Below are 18,036 nucleotides of genomic sequence, written 5' to 3' on the forward strand. Positions count from 1 at the left end.
TCAAATTTCCTTGTTAATGGATCTATCACAATCGTTTATCTTCGAAAACTAAAATAGACTTAATAAAAACATTAAAATAAATTGATTTAAGGAGAAAAAGTCGAACACATAATTTATTAGTCATGAAAAGTTCATAAGAGTCCTTTGCCAAGTCCTTGCCACCAAACAATAATGCTATAATATAAGTATATTATATAACTTTCAAACAATTTAATTATTTATTTTTGTTGGGTCATAATTATTCGAAATAGTTTATATATACCTATTAATTATGTGGGATCAAAACTATCCGTGCGGTCTATATTTTGTAAGACAAATACCCTTATATTGTATCTTTACCATTAGTGTTGACATGACAGTCTACCCACGCAGTTCAACATGAGAAAAATAAGTTTCTCTCTATGATATTGTTCTTCCTTGTTCATACTCCAGTTTTAAAGTGTGCTAAAGTTTATTTGAGGCTGTAATTAATTGTATATTGAAAAATCAAGTTCATTGTTTGGATTTTGGAGTCATAGATTCACAAAATCAATTTTGAATTTTCAAGCTTTTAAAAATTCTTTCATATTTTTTTAATATATTTTTTTCAATACAAATTTCAAATATCAATCTTCAAATTAAGAAATCAGTTGTTAAATATCAATTTTCAGCTTCAATTACAATATTCAAAAATAATGACTTTAAAGAGTTTTTCAACATCTTTCAACCTTGAGAATTAAATTTTTATCCTAACATTTAATGACATAAAAATCCAATTCGAAAAAATAACTCAAATAAGAACAAGTAAAAACTAATTTGATATTATTTTTTTTAAAAAAAATTGTGATAGAGATGAACAATAAATATAAATAACTTTTATTATGTTGAACCGTCTATATGGACTGTTATATGACAAAAATAATTCTTTAAAAATATTTGTGATCTAAAAATATAGAATAGTACAATAATTTTATAAATAATAATCTAAAAATATAGAATAGTACAATAATTTTATAAATAATATAGAAACTTTGCTCAAATATTATATTTATAAATTTATTATATTATGTAACATTACAACAATATAACTTTATCCAAATATTATACTTACAAAATGGATAGAAAGAAATAATCTTCAATTTAATTAGACTTTTCTTTTTTCCTTCTTCTTGAAGCCCACGTCTACCAATACTTGCGTGTATAAAGTATAGACTCAAAATAAAGAGAGTTTTGGATAATGATTATTTTATACATAAAAGAGTCCTAAATCAAAGCAAAAGCAAAGTCGTGAATTACTCAACCTTCATTCTTTATCTTCTTTTTCTCTCTATTGACCATCATATTATCACAAAAGGTTGGTTCTTTACTCCTTTTAATCGGTATTATTTAATTTTTTTGATGAATTTTGGTGTTTATCTTACTTTTAATAGTTAAAGATTCAATCTTTATCAATTGGGTTTTTTCTGTTTTATGTTTCTGATGAAGATTTTCTTGATGGGGTTGTTCTAGAATCAACAAAATTAAAATTTATCAGTTTAGGTCAAAAGATGCTTGCTTTGAAGTTTTGTGTTTGTGTTGGAAGAGTTAGTTGATTGTTCTGTAAAGCAATTGGGGTTTTTTGGGTTGTGGATGACATGTTAATTAAGTTAATTATTCTGCTTATTTGATTCAGGAAAAATGGCTAAGAGCTCATTCAAGCAAGAACATGATCTTGGTTTGTTTGGATTCTTTTTAGTAGTTTTTTTTATAGTTTCTGTTGTGTTATGATTTTCTTTTTGTGAAAAGAATTGTGGGTGTTGGTGATTGTTTTGACTCTGTTGTTTTGGATGATCAGAGAAAAGGCGAGCTGAGGCTGCTAGGATTAGGGAAAAATACGCAGATAGGATTCCGGTGAGAACAAAGTTTATGTGAATGAATTTTAATTTTCTGTGATAGCTGGTTGTTTCAATGTGAATTATGAAATTTGAACTATTTGCCTTGTAGTATAAACTGCATATGTTGTTTTTTGGGTGTTTTTCTCTGTTTGAGTGGGTTAGAGCTCCACGTTGGTCGGGGAATGGATAGGTGGTTTGCTTGTATAGACTTGGGGAATTATCATGATCCTAAGTATCATTTCTTTACATGTCCCTGTCCAAGCTCCAGTTGTGCCTGGGCATGAAGGGGCTGTAAGAGTGGTTAGAGTCCCACGTTGGTTGGGGAACAAACTAGTGGTTTGCTTATATGGACTTGATCAATCCTCCCCTATTGAGCTAACTTTTGGGGTTGTGCGATATTTCTACATTCTAAATTGACTTCGAGTACCAATGCCAAGTTGTCTGTGATGAGATTATCTTTTAAACGAATTTGGATTGAACCGGTATAAATTTGGAAGTTATGTTGTTGACCTTTCAGAATTCCAGACTTTCCTCTTCTTGCCTCTTACTTGCAGTTCTCTGTTATTACTATTCTCGAAAGGTAGTGACTGGAACACGGGATAAGAGGTGTTATTATGTGATTGCATTGAAATTTCCTTGTTTCACTACCAAATGGAAATTGCCATAGAATCTGAACCTTCTGTATCTAGTTATTCAAATACCATCTCAATTACATCAGAAAGAAATATAGGTATCACGTGGTGACCGGGAAGAGAACCCAAATAGTACCACTGGACGCCTAATACCAACTAACTCGCTGACCAACTGGGAACCTCGGGGAAGAGAATGCACAGACTCTGGAATTTTGATGAAGATGAGAGAGTTTCCTCTTTATTAGCAACGTAAGTTCCCATATTCTTTTGAGACTTGAATGCACAATAGAAAAGGATAATACATCGTGAAATTATTGTAGGCACCTAACATGCTTTCCGAGATCGAATAAAACAACAAAGGTAATAACACACTCTTGTAGACATGTCTCTTGGTACTATCAATTCTGTTTTCCTGATCTCCCAGTTCATCGATTCCAATGTCACAGGTGGTTTCATCTATATCAAGTTAACAACTAAGTCAGAATCTTAGTTTGCCTTTTCCTTGTCCAAAGGCCATCCCACTCCGTTTCTCTCAGTTTGGGAGCCCAACAGGCTCGAAAGGGGTATGATAGTTTTTTAGAGGTGAATGGGGTAGAGATATCTTACTGCAGATGAGTTCTTTGGTAGTTGGATGTGTTCCAATTTGAAGGTAAGAAGAATGACAATAGGTTAAGTTGAGTTGATCATTCGGCAAGACCTCAACTTCAAAAGTAAGAGATGAAAGAATCTCAGAGGTCGAAGTAGTAAGCTTGTTTAGTCGAAGTTTTGATGACCAAAGTATGTAGATTTGATGTGATGTAAACTATAAAGCAGTTTAAGTATTGATGAACAACGTCGAAATTAGCAAGTCAAATTCAAGCTAATAGAAAAAGAATGTTAATCACTTACTGATGCCTAACACAATTGCTTAGATTCTGATCCCTGGAGATATTGGATTCACGTGTAGACGCATATAATATGAACATTTTATGTGAATCAAGGAATAATAACAACTGCAACCACACCTGTACCCCAAGCACGGCTTTAATTGGGCTACATGAATGCTCACTGAAGTCTGAACAATACTTCAAAATTTGTTCGTAGCAGAATATTCTTTATCCTTGTCACAGCTGACAATTGTCTCAAATCAAATTTGATAATGTCCAAGAGGGTATTGCCCAATTGTAAGCTTTGATATTATGTGCCAACTATATGATTGTCATAGTTGAGTCTTGTTTAAACTCAAACTGAATATGAGTCCAAAGAGGGTGCTGTCCAATTTTCACTCAAGAATTTCGGCTTAGTATTTGTTTTATTTGGTATAATGTGCCAATACATCCAGAATTCTGTTGTGCTCCTTTTTCACAGTTTTTCTGTAATATGCAGGTAATAGTTGAGAAGGCTGAAAAAAGTGATATTCCCAACATCGATAAGAAAAAGTAAGGACTGACCAACCTTCAAGTTAACTTTTTGTTTTACTTATATCTATGTTCGGTGGTGCTACAGCCAAGGGAAGAAATATATTACCCCTCAGAAATGTTTCTCCCTGATTCCGTCATTTCTTGTGTCCCTTTTCAGTTGGTGCTTCCCCTTCAGATTGGCAATTGACCTTTTCCTTAACTTGCTCGTTGCTTCCTGCTACTTTGTCCCAAACATTAGCTTAATTTAGGTGATAATTGGTGTCATTCATGTGATATTTTGAGATGAATATTGTCGTCTTCTGTAGGCTGTACGAGTCAAACTTATCGCCCTTTTCTTTCTCTCCTTTGTACATCTGCTTTTTCCTGCCAACGAGGGACACCACAATACGCATGACCCTTCTTTCTATCATTATTGCAAAAACTCGATTCATGTTTTCCTGATTGGTAAAATTACAGGTATCTTGTGCCAGCTGACTTGACAGTTGGGCAATTTGTCTATGTCATTCGCAAAAGAATCAAATTGAGTGCAGAAAAGGCAATATTCATATTTATTGACAATGTGCTACCGCCAACAGGTGTTTCTTTACTACTAATATCTGATTTTTAGAAGCTGCCATAACAATTTGGAGAGCAATTCTCTCTTTTCCTATGAAGTGAGCCGACTGTGTTTGGTTTTCGCAGGGGCAATCATGTCTGCAATCTACGATGAGAAGAAGGACGATGACGGCTTCCTCTATGTTACCTACAGTGGAGAAAACACATTCGGGGTCCTGAGCGAACTGTAGCTTTGACATCCATTCATTTTCTTCTTATATTTCCCCTGTTTATCGAATTGATACTTCTCCGTCCTGCTAATATCTTCCATCGCCGCTTCCAAAATCTTCAAGATTATACCGGTAAAAATTATGTATAGCATGTATTTATGTATAGTTCAAGAGCATAAGTGTTGCAATCTTCTGACTTTCGATGTTAATAATCAGTCGGATTTGACCTCCTTAAAGATGGCGTCTCTGTCCGAATCATTTGCTATTTTATAAAAAAGGCAACACTGAGGTGCCTAATTTCATTCTTGATTGCTTTCCTGTTTCAACATTATTTGTGCTTAATTTTCGGCGTGAATTCGGATTTAGTTGGTCATACTATTCAAATTTAGTTAATGATGAAAACAAATCCTGAGGGGAATCTTGTGCCTAGAAACATGGTGTCATAATAGCTTAGGGAAATTTTACAGACATACTGGTCGAAGATGTTGACTTATCAAGTAACTCTGTCTATCAATAATAAGTATAAGATTATTAGATCACCATTAAAACTAGAATATATATTTGGCAATGAAAAATGAGCCTATGGGCTACGATTAGTTTGTAAACAAAGATTTTTTTTAAAAATAACGTCAACATCTTTCGTATTGGTAAAATCTTGTAAAAACAGATATTTATCTGTGAAAGCACAACACAAATATTGTACACTACTTTCTCTAACGTTCATATTTTCTTTCTACTTAATCATACATCGGTTTGGAGTAAGGTTAATTCATCAAAAGGATTGTCATCCCAAAACATACATATATAGACACAAAAAGGACTAATAATGAGATTTCTAAGGCAAAACAAGTAAGGCTAAATGTCAACATAAGTTGGCACAAACAGGAAAAAACATTTGTAGTTACACATCATATTCATGATGGTTTGTTAAGGTATACAAGAATTAATACTAATGTTTTCCCAAATAACAATATGCCAAAACATCAAATTAAAGGTCTTTCCAATGGAGATTTCATTTGATCCACTAAAATTGTCAGCAGTTGGAGAAAGGAGGAGGAGCCTGAGAGCAAGACATATTGACATGATGAACCTTTTCCGCTATGATCAGTCGAGTTCAGTAGTTTCGATCTAAAGCGCGCTTTACATAAATAAAAATACATAATCACTGTAAAAACTTATGCTTTTAGATGAAATTAATGTTACATGAGTAGACAAAAGTGTGGGTTCGAGTCTCCTGAGTTCCAACCATTATCAAAATGAACTTTTACGTGTTTAACTCATGAAAAAGAATCTAGCTGCATGTGAGAGGACGTGTTAATATACATATAATCGAATAAACAAAACGATAGATTAGATGAAGTGCTCACACATTTCAATACCTATATTTGTCATATGAAATCTATCATTGCCCAAGTTATGTATCACTTTTTTGAAGAATAAAAAAGTCTCACATCAGTAATTAATAGATGAATGATCTCTTTATATGGACTTAAATAATTCTCCTCTCCTGATAACCTAACTTTTGACTTTGAATAATTCGCCACAAAATTTATTTCTTTATATACAACGTACATAGTTTTAAATTCATAAACTTCATATCATCGATCCGATAAAACAAAGGAGAAGGTGATCCCATTGATTATAAATATTTTCACATGTCTAGGACACATGGGACTAGATGCCACGTGTCACGTATTGATTGGGACCCAGTGTCATGGTGTGTTGGGTGACAATGGCGGTATGGCTATGCTGCTTTGTCTCCCCATAATCATAAATTCTTCTCCTTTGAGGTCCCAAACTCCCATTCTCTTTTATGGTCCCATATAACTTTTTTTTTAAAATTTTTGGCTCGCTATTTGAAATTCACATTAAAGTTTCGATTAAATTCGAATCACACGTATTCAAAAATGACACTTTTAATAGAATTTTCTCCATACCTAAAGCTCAAACATAAATATCTAGTTAAGAGTGAAGGACTTCCACCAATGTACAAGTTGGTACTCATAATCTTTTATTTCCTCTTATCTTTGACTGATAAGTTCTGTTAGGTAAGTTACAATTTTGATTTTGGTCCTCACCATTTCTGATTTAAGTATATTTAACTTTTAATTAATTGACCAGTGACCTAGATTTTGAGTCATTCAATTATCGATATTGAATTCATATCGTTACTTTATATGTGAGGATAGCATATGTGGTTCTAAAAATAATTTTAAGTATTATATCACATCTTTCATATATAAAAAAGGGAGAAAAAACACATACCTTTAACTAATTATAAAGGTTATATATACATATAAAACTACTTAGCTTAATATTATAAGGACTACAATAGGAATTTATTAATAATGGAAGAATTAAAAGTGCAATTACTCTTAAAAATATAGCCATATGTCATTAGAGGTGAATTTAGATTTTAGAAGAATTTGGATTCTACAAAAGGCAAATTACTAGGTTTTGAATAAAAATTTGCATACATTAAGTCTGTACTTCTGTTTTCACTATTCTTTGTGTCGGTTTTACCATGCAGATCATGAACTATTTATCTTAAAAGTTTTACGAGTTTCTAAGATTATTGAATTTTCGTAAACCTGTAAATTATCATACGTGCATCTCATCCCTATTCCTTATATATAAATATATAAGATCAGGCTAATTTTCTCTGTATCATCGTTTTAGTTTTATCAGATATTACAAAAGGCATGCATACCTCAGCTATGTATGTAGGAGCGAAGCCATGTAAGGATCTGATCATCTAAACCCCCCCTGACGAAAAGACTATTTTCTATATTTATACTTTATACGGTATATGTTGAACTCCCTTTGATCAACTCGTTTTTATATTTTCTTTTTTATATTCTAAATTTTCTTAATGAAAATTATGATTCCGTCGACCATCGTGACCAAGTCAAAGACCAGCACAAAAATGAGATATATGCATGTTAAAGTAGAGAGGCCGTTACTTTTTGTGTTTTTTCCCTTTTTCATGCTAGACAAAAAAACTAGCTTATCTCACATCCTTGTAAATATTTTCACCAAAATTCTGACATCCTTTGACTTCATTGCATATTCTTTTCTATGTTCAAACTTAATTATTATTGAGCTAAATGAAGAATGGCCATCCAATTTTGATCAAAGAGTATTCATGTATAATTTCCCAAGTGTTGAATAACAACTTTATTAGAAGCAAGAAAACAAATACATGTGCCAGTGAACCAGTTTTTCCAACTTTGAAAGGGATAATAGGACAAATGTTAGCAAGATGACATAATTTGTAGTTCTTTTGGTGTTTGCAAACAACGTATAATATTTTAGGAATTACTTTTTGAAAGAAATTATCATTTGTAATAATGTGTAGACATCATTAAACTATACCATAAAACTCTAATGCTCTTCCTAATTTGTAATTTTGGCTAGTGTGTGTATATATATATATATATATATATATATAAAATATTATCATGTAAATGCAAAAAAAAAATTTAGAATAGCTTAAAAAGAGTTATAAATAAGACGAGGTTAACGGGGTGACAAAAGTTGTAGTTGCTCAAATATTTGCAAATGATGCAGTATTTTGACGTCCATAGGTTCCTGGTGTGAAACTTAGATGTGGAAGCATGTACCTCAATCACCCTGCTTGTGTGAAACTGAACAAACTTCAAAGTACAACCAGCCTAAGTTGGTTAAAAGACAGGGTTCATAATTAACTGTTCTGACACATTCTGTATTAAAACTCAAGAAACAAATTTGTGTTGGCCTAGACGACACAAAATAACAATAGCTTAACCAAAACATTACAATCATATCAGAGCATGACTCTCCCTCAATACAATAGTGAGGAAAAACATAGAGGTTTAAACCAACTCACCCACAACTGCTTTTGTTCTATGGGTGTTCATTTAAATTATAATAACATACGTATCATATTTTCTATATATATATATATATATAAAATTTCGGAAATCAATGGGTGCTTGAGCACCCGCGTCTGACTTACTGGGTCCGCTCCTGATTAACAGTTGGATCAAGACATGACAAATGGTATCAGAGCATGACTCTCGCTCAGTACTATAGTAGAGAAAACCTTAGCAAGGACCCTGAGTCCCAAGGGGTGTGTGACGCCTATGACAGAGAGCAAGCCCCTTAATGAAGAAGGTTGTACACTACACCTTATGAATCCCACATCAGAAAAACCTTTTAGAAAGGCTCTAGATAGGACAAGGTTAGCAAGATGACAAAAATTGTACAATTTAATTTTAGGAAAAAAGAAACTAGCAAAGCAAAAGTAATAAATTACAAAGGCAAGGAGTGCCATTTAACAAGCCATGCTGAAAATCTAAAACAAAGATATGAAAGGGTGGTAGGAATCCTACACAAACACATGGGACATGTCCTAGAATTCTCTTATTCTTATTTATTGCATGTATTATATGTATATATGAATTCTGTTATGATCAAATTAATTATGTAATTATGCAAACTATATATTAAATGAAGACAGGGCATGAAAAACGTAAGTGATCATTACTAACATATGAGATCCATAAGAAAGATTTTTGAGTCCATTACCTTGTTTTTGTCATGTGTTTTTGTTAAGCTTTTTGTATATCCTTGACTTCTAAAATTTGAACTAGGACTAGAGTTTTGTCGGTAGATCAACTAGCTCAAACAATATTCTTTTCAATTATGTAAAAATATTAGCATACTTTATAATAATATACACAATATGTTACTAGCTAGCACACTTTTATCATCATTCAGCTTTGCATGATTCATATCTTAGAAATTAATTAAAGTGAGTAAACTATTAATCTTTTTGTAATGAAAAGTCATTCAATTTTATCATAAAAATATCACGTAGAGTAACTAATTAATCACAAACAAGAAGGTGTTACATTGCAACCACTCTCTCTACTCTCTAGTAACTTAGGTCGGCATACAACTCGATCACTCTCTCCAAACTCTACTCATGGAATCTCACTGGACATGTTATTGTTGATTAAATATGAACTCATAATTTCAAATTAACGAGTTAACAATTAAAACGTAAAATATTAAGTTCTGAATCCGCCTCTGTGTCTAAATCCGAGTGGGGCCATGGTGATTGAGAAGTTTAAAGGAAGGAGGAGACATAGGGAGGCCGTCAATATCTTCAAAAATGTAGTGAAGGATGAGCATATCCAAGCACCTGCATGTTCTACCTTCATCTCCCTACAAAACCTGCATTTAATGCCATTCATTGCCCTTTTCCTACTACTTATATACCCACTAAATTCATTGCCAATATCCCAAACACAACCCTAGCTAGCTACCAAGTTGCAATATTTTCAACAAAATAATACCCTGTAACCTATTATATTCATAAGCTTGCCCAAACAAACAAAAAAATGTTCATCAATATGTCTAAGTTCCTTGTTTATCTTTTGGTTTGTATTTGTATTTCTCTTCATGCATGTAGTGCAAGACCACTAGCAAGTATGGATGACAAAGAAAACAAAATACTACTCTCTAGCAAGGTTTGCTCACAAATATTTCTTTCCTTGTTCGATCTGTATAACCGTCCATCAAAATAATAGCAATACTCTCCAGCCAATATATATTAGTATTTTTTTACTAGAGAGTGTAATTATTTTGACTGACCGACCAAATATGTAACTTGTCCTTGTTTATTTGCAGGATGTAAAATTTTTGACTAGTGACATATCAAAAACAGAAGGAAGAATAATTATGTCTGAAGATATTGGAAAAGATGATGGAAAACTTATGTGGAAAAAGAGATCAATTGTTGCACGAAAGCAATTAGACGATGAAGAAGATAAAGGTAGTTTTTGGCACGTTAAAAATTTCTGTTATTTTTGAAACATGTTAATTGTCATAGCTTGTACAGTTCCTTTCATAACTTACTTTTATTTAATTATACCTCACGACGCCTTTTATATGTGGGTTCGATGATTTAAGCACATGAAAATTCTTTTTTACATGCGGTAAAACCTCTTACCTGCTCTGATATTATTCTGACTATCTTATCTTAAAACTTAAGTTAGTTTTATGTACTTAATTTATCTCAATAACTATAAGGTTATTGTCTTATCTAACAACATAGTCTATGTATGAAAAAAATAAGAAGAAAAGAAACTCAGATTTTATAATATGTATTACTTCCTTTTGCAAGTCACCTAACCAAGATTGTTTGGTGACTTTAGAATTTATGTCATATTTTCCAATGTTATGAGTGATAATATTTTCAAGAACAAAAGATAAAAAAATCGAGGGATTTTTATTTTTTTGCTTCCTTTTAAATTCCTGAATGCAACTTTTTCTCTTCTTCTTTGCAACGTTAATTAGTTTTCTTATATGACGAATTAAGTGTTGTGACTAACAGGAAACAAGGTCAAGATATCGTTTCATGAGGGAGCTCAAGTAAAGGTAAAGCTCTAATTTCTCTCTCTCTATCTCCACACAATATAATTAGTGTTTAATTAATTTATGTCATATACAGTATTATAAAAAAAACAATAGAACTTCTTTGGAGACCCAAGAATCTTGTTTTTTACTGTTAAAATAAGTGGAGTCCAAGATTTGTATTTCATTTTTCTATCGACTATCGATATCATGTTTCACTGTTTTTGACATGCATATTGTCGTCAACTTAAAGGACAATATCGATGCAATTTCTATGCATGTTCACTTTATATGTAAGTTAGATATCTTTTACGTGCTATAAGAGGTTAAAATGTAAAATGCATGGATTCTACGAAAACATTATCGATATATATAAGTTAAGTGCTAATGCTATATATATGCAGATATCTAGGTTGATGCTAGAATCTCCACCGTCAACACAACACGAGGAAGAAGCAGTGAACTCCATTGAAAAGGAACCGGTGGAAGACGTAGTAGTTATGGATTATGCACAACCCCATAGAAAACCACCTATTCACAACACGAAACACTAAAATATATTGTAGATGAAAACCATCATACTTATATGTATTTTATTTTCTCGTTTATACGTATGTGTATACGTATACGAGACCTGTTAATTTTCGTTCTTTTTTTCTTCTTAAAATTATTATTATTGTCTTGGCAAATGAAGGAGAATCATAGATGAGATCATACTCCATGTATGTACGAATAGAAAGGACTAAAAATTGCAAAAACAAGTAGCAAAAAATATCAATGTTATATATTATAAGGTCACGTGTTACATTAATGCATATGGCTGAGGTTTATTGAGGGCATGATGTGGATGTATATGGTCCCTTATATTACTGTCTTGTTTTTATCAAGTGTACCTTATATTTAAAAAAAAAAAGGAAAAAAAAAGAGTGCATATGAATATATAGGAAAAAAAGTAGCAGTGGTCTCTCTGCTGTGAATGTGTTGGTTGGTTTTCTTCTTTAATGATATAGACAGTTATGTGTTAGTTTCTGTTGTTTGTCTCTTTTTTTTAAGTCCTTTGTATTTTCTATCTAAGAAACCAAATCTATTTTTGTCATTTATTATGTGCCCAGCCATAAGCAGGCAAACAAATCTGATATTTGTCGCTCTTGTTCTTGAGTCTGGTTAAGATATTATAAAGGTGGCAAATCGGCGGATTGAGTAGAATTGATTATTGGATCAAGACTCAACCCATCCAAAGTTAGATTGGGTCAAATAAACGGGTCATAACCCAATCCGTCCAATATAATACAAACCAATTGAAGGCAGTAAATGATGAGAGTCTCAAAAAATATTGGAAGGATTAGTTCCTGAAATTTCAGATTGCTAAATGACCGATATATTTCTTTTCAATCTCTGTTTTCTGCAATTTTCCTGACCTTTAATGTCATAGTACCTAAGTAAATTTATTTTGTATCTCAAAATGGTCTTTTTTTTAAAGGAAATTCATACATAAAGATAAATTGTTTAAAGCTATCACCTAAATAAAAATAGAAGAAGCACTGGGTCTCGATTGCGTTACAGAAAAGAGGAGGGGGAAAATCAGTTTAAAATTATACGAAAATAATTCTATATGTAAGAACCTGAGCGCAGGACAATTGGGCTTGCAGCTGCAGTTCGATCCTTTTGCAATCAATCAGTATTGAGATGTGGTAACTATGTTGCTCATTCCACCACCAGGATGCCGTAGGATGGTTGGGATCCCTCTATTTTTAACCAGAGATCAGAATGGAAGTGGGACGAACCCAACTATTGACGAATCACAATCACGTCAACAGCCTGTAAACTAATTTCGAAGCAAAATCAAATAGAAGCATTTTGCCAGTCTCAAGGAGCAAAAATGCCTACAGCAGTACTGATTTTACCTAATTGAGTCCGACTTCATTAAAATGGGGATTTTTTTTACTACAGTTGACAATGGATGTTTTAATGAAATTGAGGAATTCTGATCCCCAGTTTAAGATCAATCTCATCAACTCCAAACCAGAAGAAGTCAGGTTTGAGGTTGGTGATTGCTTCATCCTAAATCACCTGGTAAAATTAGAATGAATTACAATTATATGGTAGTACACAACTATTTCCATAATAGTTAGGAACTTCCGTTGTCACATAAAACTCAGATATAGGATAAGTTTGAGCGGTAAGAAATTGATGTTTGGCTTTAAACAGTGTATGTCTATGGCTGAAGAATTTAATAAATGTATTCACAAAGAGAATCATCAATTTTAAGTATTTCTTCACCTATTACATTAAAGGATAGCTTTTTCTGCTAAACATAATTCGTTAGTTGTTGAACAAGTCGCGGTGGCCTTCCCTTTGCTGCCTACTAATTGCAAAAAGGAAAGCTTCTTCTATGCAATTTAATTGTAGGCGAAAGGGTAATTGAAGTGGCCTCTAATGTGAGGTAATGACAAAGTGGGAAAAACTGGCAGGCTGCACATCTAGATCAACAACATTGACAGATACAGATTTTAGGAACAGTGAGCAGAAGCACAGCTGGCACAATGAATAGCATAGAGTCCATTTATTGAAGAGAATGATGGAGAGTAAAACACATACCAAATAGTCCACTTTCCGTCTAAAAGTGGAAAAATGGGGACCCCTCAACATGTATCACATATTATTAGCAATTGGTGTAAGCAAGAGAGTGACAGGAATCTGACCCTGGCAACTAGACCGCAGGGCCCAATTTGCTCAAGCTACAGCAAACAGCAATGGACAAGAAGGTTGCACTAGATAATATACCTTGATGTGATGCAAATGAGTGCAGGAGGCAAGAAAGACAGATATTGTGTGTTTTAACCAACAATATGTAGGAGGAATCAATAATTTGCAACAGAAGTGTTCTAGTCAAGTTAAAACCTTCATAACCGTGTTATTCACCTAATCTTGGCTTTCATTAGAAGAAACTCAGAAGCTAGCCAATATGGCATTAGCTACTATCAGCAGCTCCATTAGAGAATGTAATGACTTTGACAAGCTGCACAACATTTCAATAACTAATGTTTGAAAATGACAGGGAAACAACTCATACGTGAAACTGTAAGCAGAAGAATCTTGAGAAACATTATGACAATTACAGCGAAGAAACAGAGAGACAGAGTACCGGTATGTAGGTCCTCATGCCAATACATGTGACTGCGTCGTGTTTTCTTTCATAACCAGTCAGTTTTGCTGATATCTCCTCAGGATCCAGCCTCACTGCATAAGGTATTCAGTTTCTAAAATCATTCTATATGAACTGCTCAAATATAATGACGACCCCACAGAACACTTCAGACCTCAGAAACTTAGAGCATCCAAATTTCTTTGCTCCCATTAAAGACATGGTTGGAACAGGTCAACAATCACAAGGCATAAAATGATAAAAAGAATGCATAAAACAAGTCCATCTTTAGAAAAATATGCTTTTTAACTGTCGTGTTTTTAGTAAGGTACCGAATCCAAAGGCCAAAAGTAGTTAACACATTCATTGCCACTCTCAAGGAATTACTTTGGAGTTGCTTAGAGAGAATCTAGAGCTGAAGTAAACCATTCATGTAAAGAAGGAAGAAATTCCAGTATGAGATTTTTTCAGGCCATCCACGCAATCTGTTTTCTCATCCAACCCCTAGAAACAGTTTCCCCGTCCCTTCATAACCCTCTACATATGGCTGTACCATAAGGAATAGTAATCTGTTTTCTCATCCAACCCCTAGTAACAGTCCATGATTTGATAACTTCCCACAACAACCTGTCCTCTTCAACAGCAAACCTCCATGATCACTTTCCTAGGAGAGCCCGAGAACTCTCAAATCTTCTACTCTAAAAAGAACGCCGATTCAAATTTCAATCCCATTCTTGACCAGATCAGTGACCAACTCCAGTTCAGGAATAAATTATTTCCTCCCTCTCTCATGCCCTATAGGGAATTGAAACTGCATATAGTGAAGTTACTTAGCCATTAAAGGATGAAAATTGAACAAGGACATGTCGTAGGTTGAAATACTAGCCTAAGTGCTTTAGTCAATGCAAATTTTACGCCTGTATTTAAGTTTTTGTATTACTAACCCTTTTTTTTATGAAGAAGTTTTTTATTGACAAAAGGTAACTGGATGGTGCCATATTACAAAACGAAAGCTTGAGTGCTTTTGGAGCAAAAACAAAAACCAGTAAGCTTTAGGAGTAGAATTTAAGTTAGTCTACACAATTCATGGAGCTAACAAAGTCCAGGAAATATCTATCTTTTAAAATTGTGAAGGAAATGGACCTTGAACCGAATTCAATCTTAAAAATGAGCTCATGAGATGAGGATTGGCCGAGATCATATAACTATTTATTCCTTTAACCAATGTGGTAAATCTAACAAGTTAGCTCGTGGATGAGGATCACTTAACATTATATAAGAAGACAACAACCCATACCCTCAACCAATATGGGACACTTAACACCCTTGGTATGCTAGGATGGACATCTGGTTCTTCCTGTTCTGGTGCACGCAGAAACATAAGTAAACTGTAGAGAGATGATCCACCTATGGCTGGACCTGCCAATCGAGATAAGCTTCCTCTAAGTGGGTATTTGGCCATGAAAATCAGATATTTTTCACTTTATTAGAGTTTTTAAAGTTGGAGTTCGGATTGGCCATACTTATTGCAAAGAATATGAATGCACTTTTTCCTCTAAAAAGAAATGAAATACAATTTAAAGCTCAAGTCCTGTTATATAGGTTTTTGTACTCCTAACAAAAAAATCTGCTTCCAAATCATGTTATTTATCTACACTAAACAGGTCAAGCATAAGTGATGATAGCATCCTGCAAATATACAACTACTACAAAATGCAATCAATATCTCGCCAATTTTCCTTTAATTATAGTCTCGTATTTCCTCAATCCAGTATTTGATGTTGTTGTGATAAGTCCCATTCCAACATCACATTAACTGCAAATAGTTTTGACAAAGTAATCTCCACTACTGAATACTAAAATGCAAGCAACCAACCTTCTTTTGCTTATTCAGTACATTGGAAAAGACAAGATTACATCAAGCGCACCTAAATTGTGCAATTTCAGATTAACTAATTTGAAATCGAAGATACAATTACAAGTTAATAATCCGATAAAATAACATATGAAGTGCGAAACAAGGAGGTACCAGACGATGCTTATGCAGATATGGTGAATGGATGCGGCATTGACATCGTCACGGCGAGCTTCGGCCTTCGGACCCCGGTGAAGCTTGAGAAACGACGAAGTTCGAGTCCATGGTCCACTTCAACAGTCTGATTTTCAAAAGCAAATGTTCCTCTGTTTATGCAAAATGTAGTTTTGGTCCATCAAGTATAATTTATTTCGAAATTAGTCCATTGTCATTTTTTACTTGCTAGGAGTTTTTTTGTTTTTTTTTTCGTAATAAAACTAATTCAAATTTATATTATTTATGTTTTATTGAAGAATTAGTTCAACGCCTTATGAAAGGAGATGATAGATTAATGATAGGTTAATTCTTAATAATTAAAATTTTTAACTGTGTATTGAATTAAATCATATATTATATTATATTAAATTACATTATGTAAGCACTTTATGTGAATTAACTCTAACGTAATAATTTCATATAGCTAATCATTTTAGGCATTTGATTTATTGCTCAATTGTTCAGATCAATTTATTACTCCGGTAAATATAGTAGTCAGCTTAATACCTAAGGCATTGTGTAATTATTTAATTCCTTGCAATTTTCTTCTCCCTTTATGTAACAAATTAACCAAATATTAATTTGTTGTCGATAATATCTTATCATTTAAAATAATAATAAGTAAAAAGAAAATTCTCATTTTAGCAAAAAGTATAATTATGAGTAGTATTCCTAATTTTAACTATTATACTAAAAATTTAACTTGTATGTATCAATATATATATATATATATATATACCAAATCAAAAGTTGATCACTACGTATAATATAATTTCTGACAAAGATGTGTTACTCGATAGTCAAGGGTGGGTACGCCCCTAACTATGATGAGGTCTTCAACTAAAGTCTATAATTTTGTAGTATGTATCATAAGGGAAGGTTTTAATGTAGCATTATCGTTAAATTAAATATATAAATTTTTTTTAAAGTTAACGAACACAGGTATAACTCAAACCACCATGCGCTCTTCCTCTTATGGTAGTTTCAATTGTTCATGCCAACCAAGCAGTTGATGGCTTCTTCATGGAGTTTCACTAATTAATTAATACTAATACATGTTTAAAGCTAGAAGAATATAATGAAAACAAACGCGATTCACGATGAGTTTAAAAACAAATAAAAGAAAAGGCCCTAGGCTTTAGGCTTTTTGATAAACCATGGAATTAATTTTTTACAAATACCACTGGCAGAAACAATGCTGATGAAACAATGGCCTAGTTTTAATTAATCAGTGGGCAAAATCTACTTATTCTATTATGTTACGGTACAAAGCAACATTTTACTAAAAAGACGTGTTAATAAACCGTGTTTATAAAGGAAATTACATAAGTAATCTTACTTTTAATATTGTACGCCACCTATCTATTTGATTTTCTCCACACTTTAGTATATCTAGTATTCCTTTGAGAAAACATTAATTTTGCCTCGTTTATTCATATTTGACGTGATTAATTTTTCTTGATTGGGTAGCAAGAAATCAAACATTAATGTCAATCACCGACTTATAATCTTACTTTTCTAGATACTCGACTTACATCAACTTTTAGGAAGTGTGGGACATTATTAAAAATCTTAAGCTCGTCTGTCTTTATTTGTTCACTATTTAAAAATAAAAATTTATTTATTTTATTAATAATATTAAAAATATTTTTTTCCATATTCTTCAGTTTAGAAGCTATTTTTTAAGATCTAAAATTAAAATAATTATATCAATTATTATTTTCTTAACATCTTATTTGAATGGTTGTTATCTGATATATTATCTTGTT

At 32.7% G+C, this 18,036-nt stretch overlaps 2 protein-coding genes and 1 long non-coding RNA gene across 6 annotated transcripts; 2 read left to right on the top strand and 1 right to left on the bottom strand.

The window, feature by feature from the left end:
- The first annotated feature begins 1,060 nt into the window (after nt 1-1,060).
- On the top strand, nt 1,061-4,958 carry LOC100736469 (autophagy 8f). Of its 2 annotated transcripts, XM_010326987.4 has the most exons (6): nt 1,061-1,333; nt 1,652-1,693; nt 1,814-1,869; nt 3,851-3,903; nt 4,342-4,460; nt 4,567-4,958. In XM_010326987.4, the coding sequence occupies exons 2-6, from the start codon at nt 1,657-1,659 to the stop codon at nt 4,668-4,670; spliced, it is 369 nt and encodes a 122-aa protein (XP_010325289.1). In that variant the 5' UTR covers nt 1,061-1,333; nt 1,652-1,656; the 3' UTR covers nt 4,671-4,958. The 2 variants fall into 2 exon arrangements, with proteins under 2 accessions (XP_010325289.1, NP_001234634.1); NM_001247705.1 differs by lacking the exon at nt 1,061-1,333 and having other exon boundaries at nt 1,657-1,693; nt 4,567-4,670.
- A 4,504-nt stretch (nt 4,959-9,462) lies between these two features.
- LOC104648960 (uncharacterized) lies at nt 9,463-16,387 on the bottom strand. 3 transcript variants are annotated; one of them, XR_011211033.1, is made up of 4 exons: nt 16,226-16,387; nt 14,197-14,291; nt 12,674-12,876; nt 9,463-9,869 (listed from the first exon to the last, which is right to left on the bottom strand). It is a non-coding gene; the product is annotated as an uncharacterized lncRNA (long non-coding RNA). The 3 variants fall into 3 exon arrangements; XR_002028432.3 differs by lacking the exon at nt 9,463-9,869 and adding an exon at nt 12,956-13,121 and having other exon boundaries at nt 12,496-12,876; nt 16,226-16,366; XR_002028433.3 differs by lacking the exon at nt 9,463-9,869 and having other exon boundaries at nt 12,496-12,876; nt 16,226-16,366.
- On the top strand, nt 9,869-12,075 carry LOC101252313 (uncharacterized). Its single transcript, XM_004245707.5, has 4 exons — nt 9,869-10,165; nt 10,326-10,470; nt 11,032-11,075; nt 11,456-12,075. The coding sequence occupies exons 1-4, from the start codon at nt 10,037-10,039 to the stop codon at nt 11,603-11,605; spliced, it is 468 nt and encodes a 155-aa protein (XP_004245755.1). The 5' UTR covers nt 9,869-10,036; the 3' UTR covers nt 11,606-12,075.
- Nucleotides 16,388-18,036: the final 1,649 nt, after the last annotated feature.

The sequence above is a fragment of the Solanum lycopersicum genome, chromosome 8, assembly GCF_036512215.1.
Source record: "Solanum lycopersicum chromosome 8, SLM_r2.1".
Lineage (NCBI taxonomy): Eukaryota > Viridiplantae > Streptophyta > Magnoliopsida > Solanales > Solanaceae > Solanum > Solanum lycopersicum.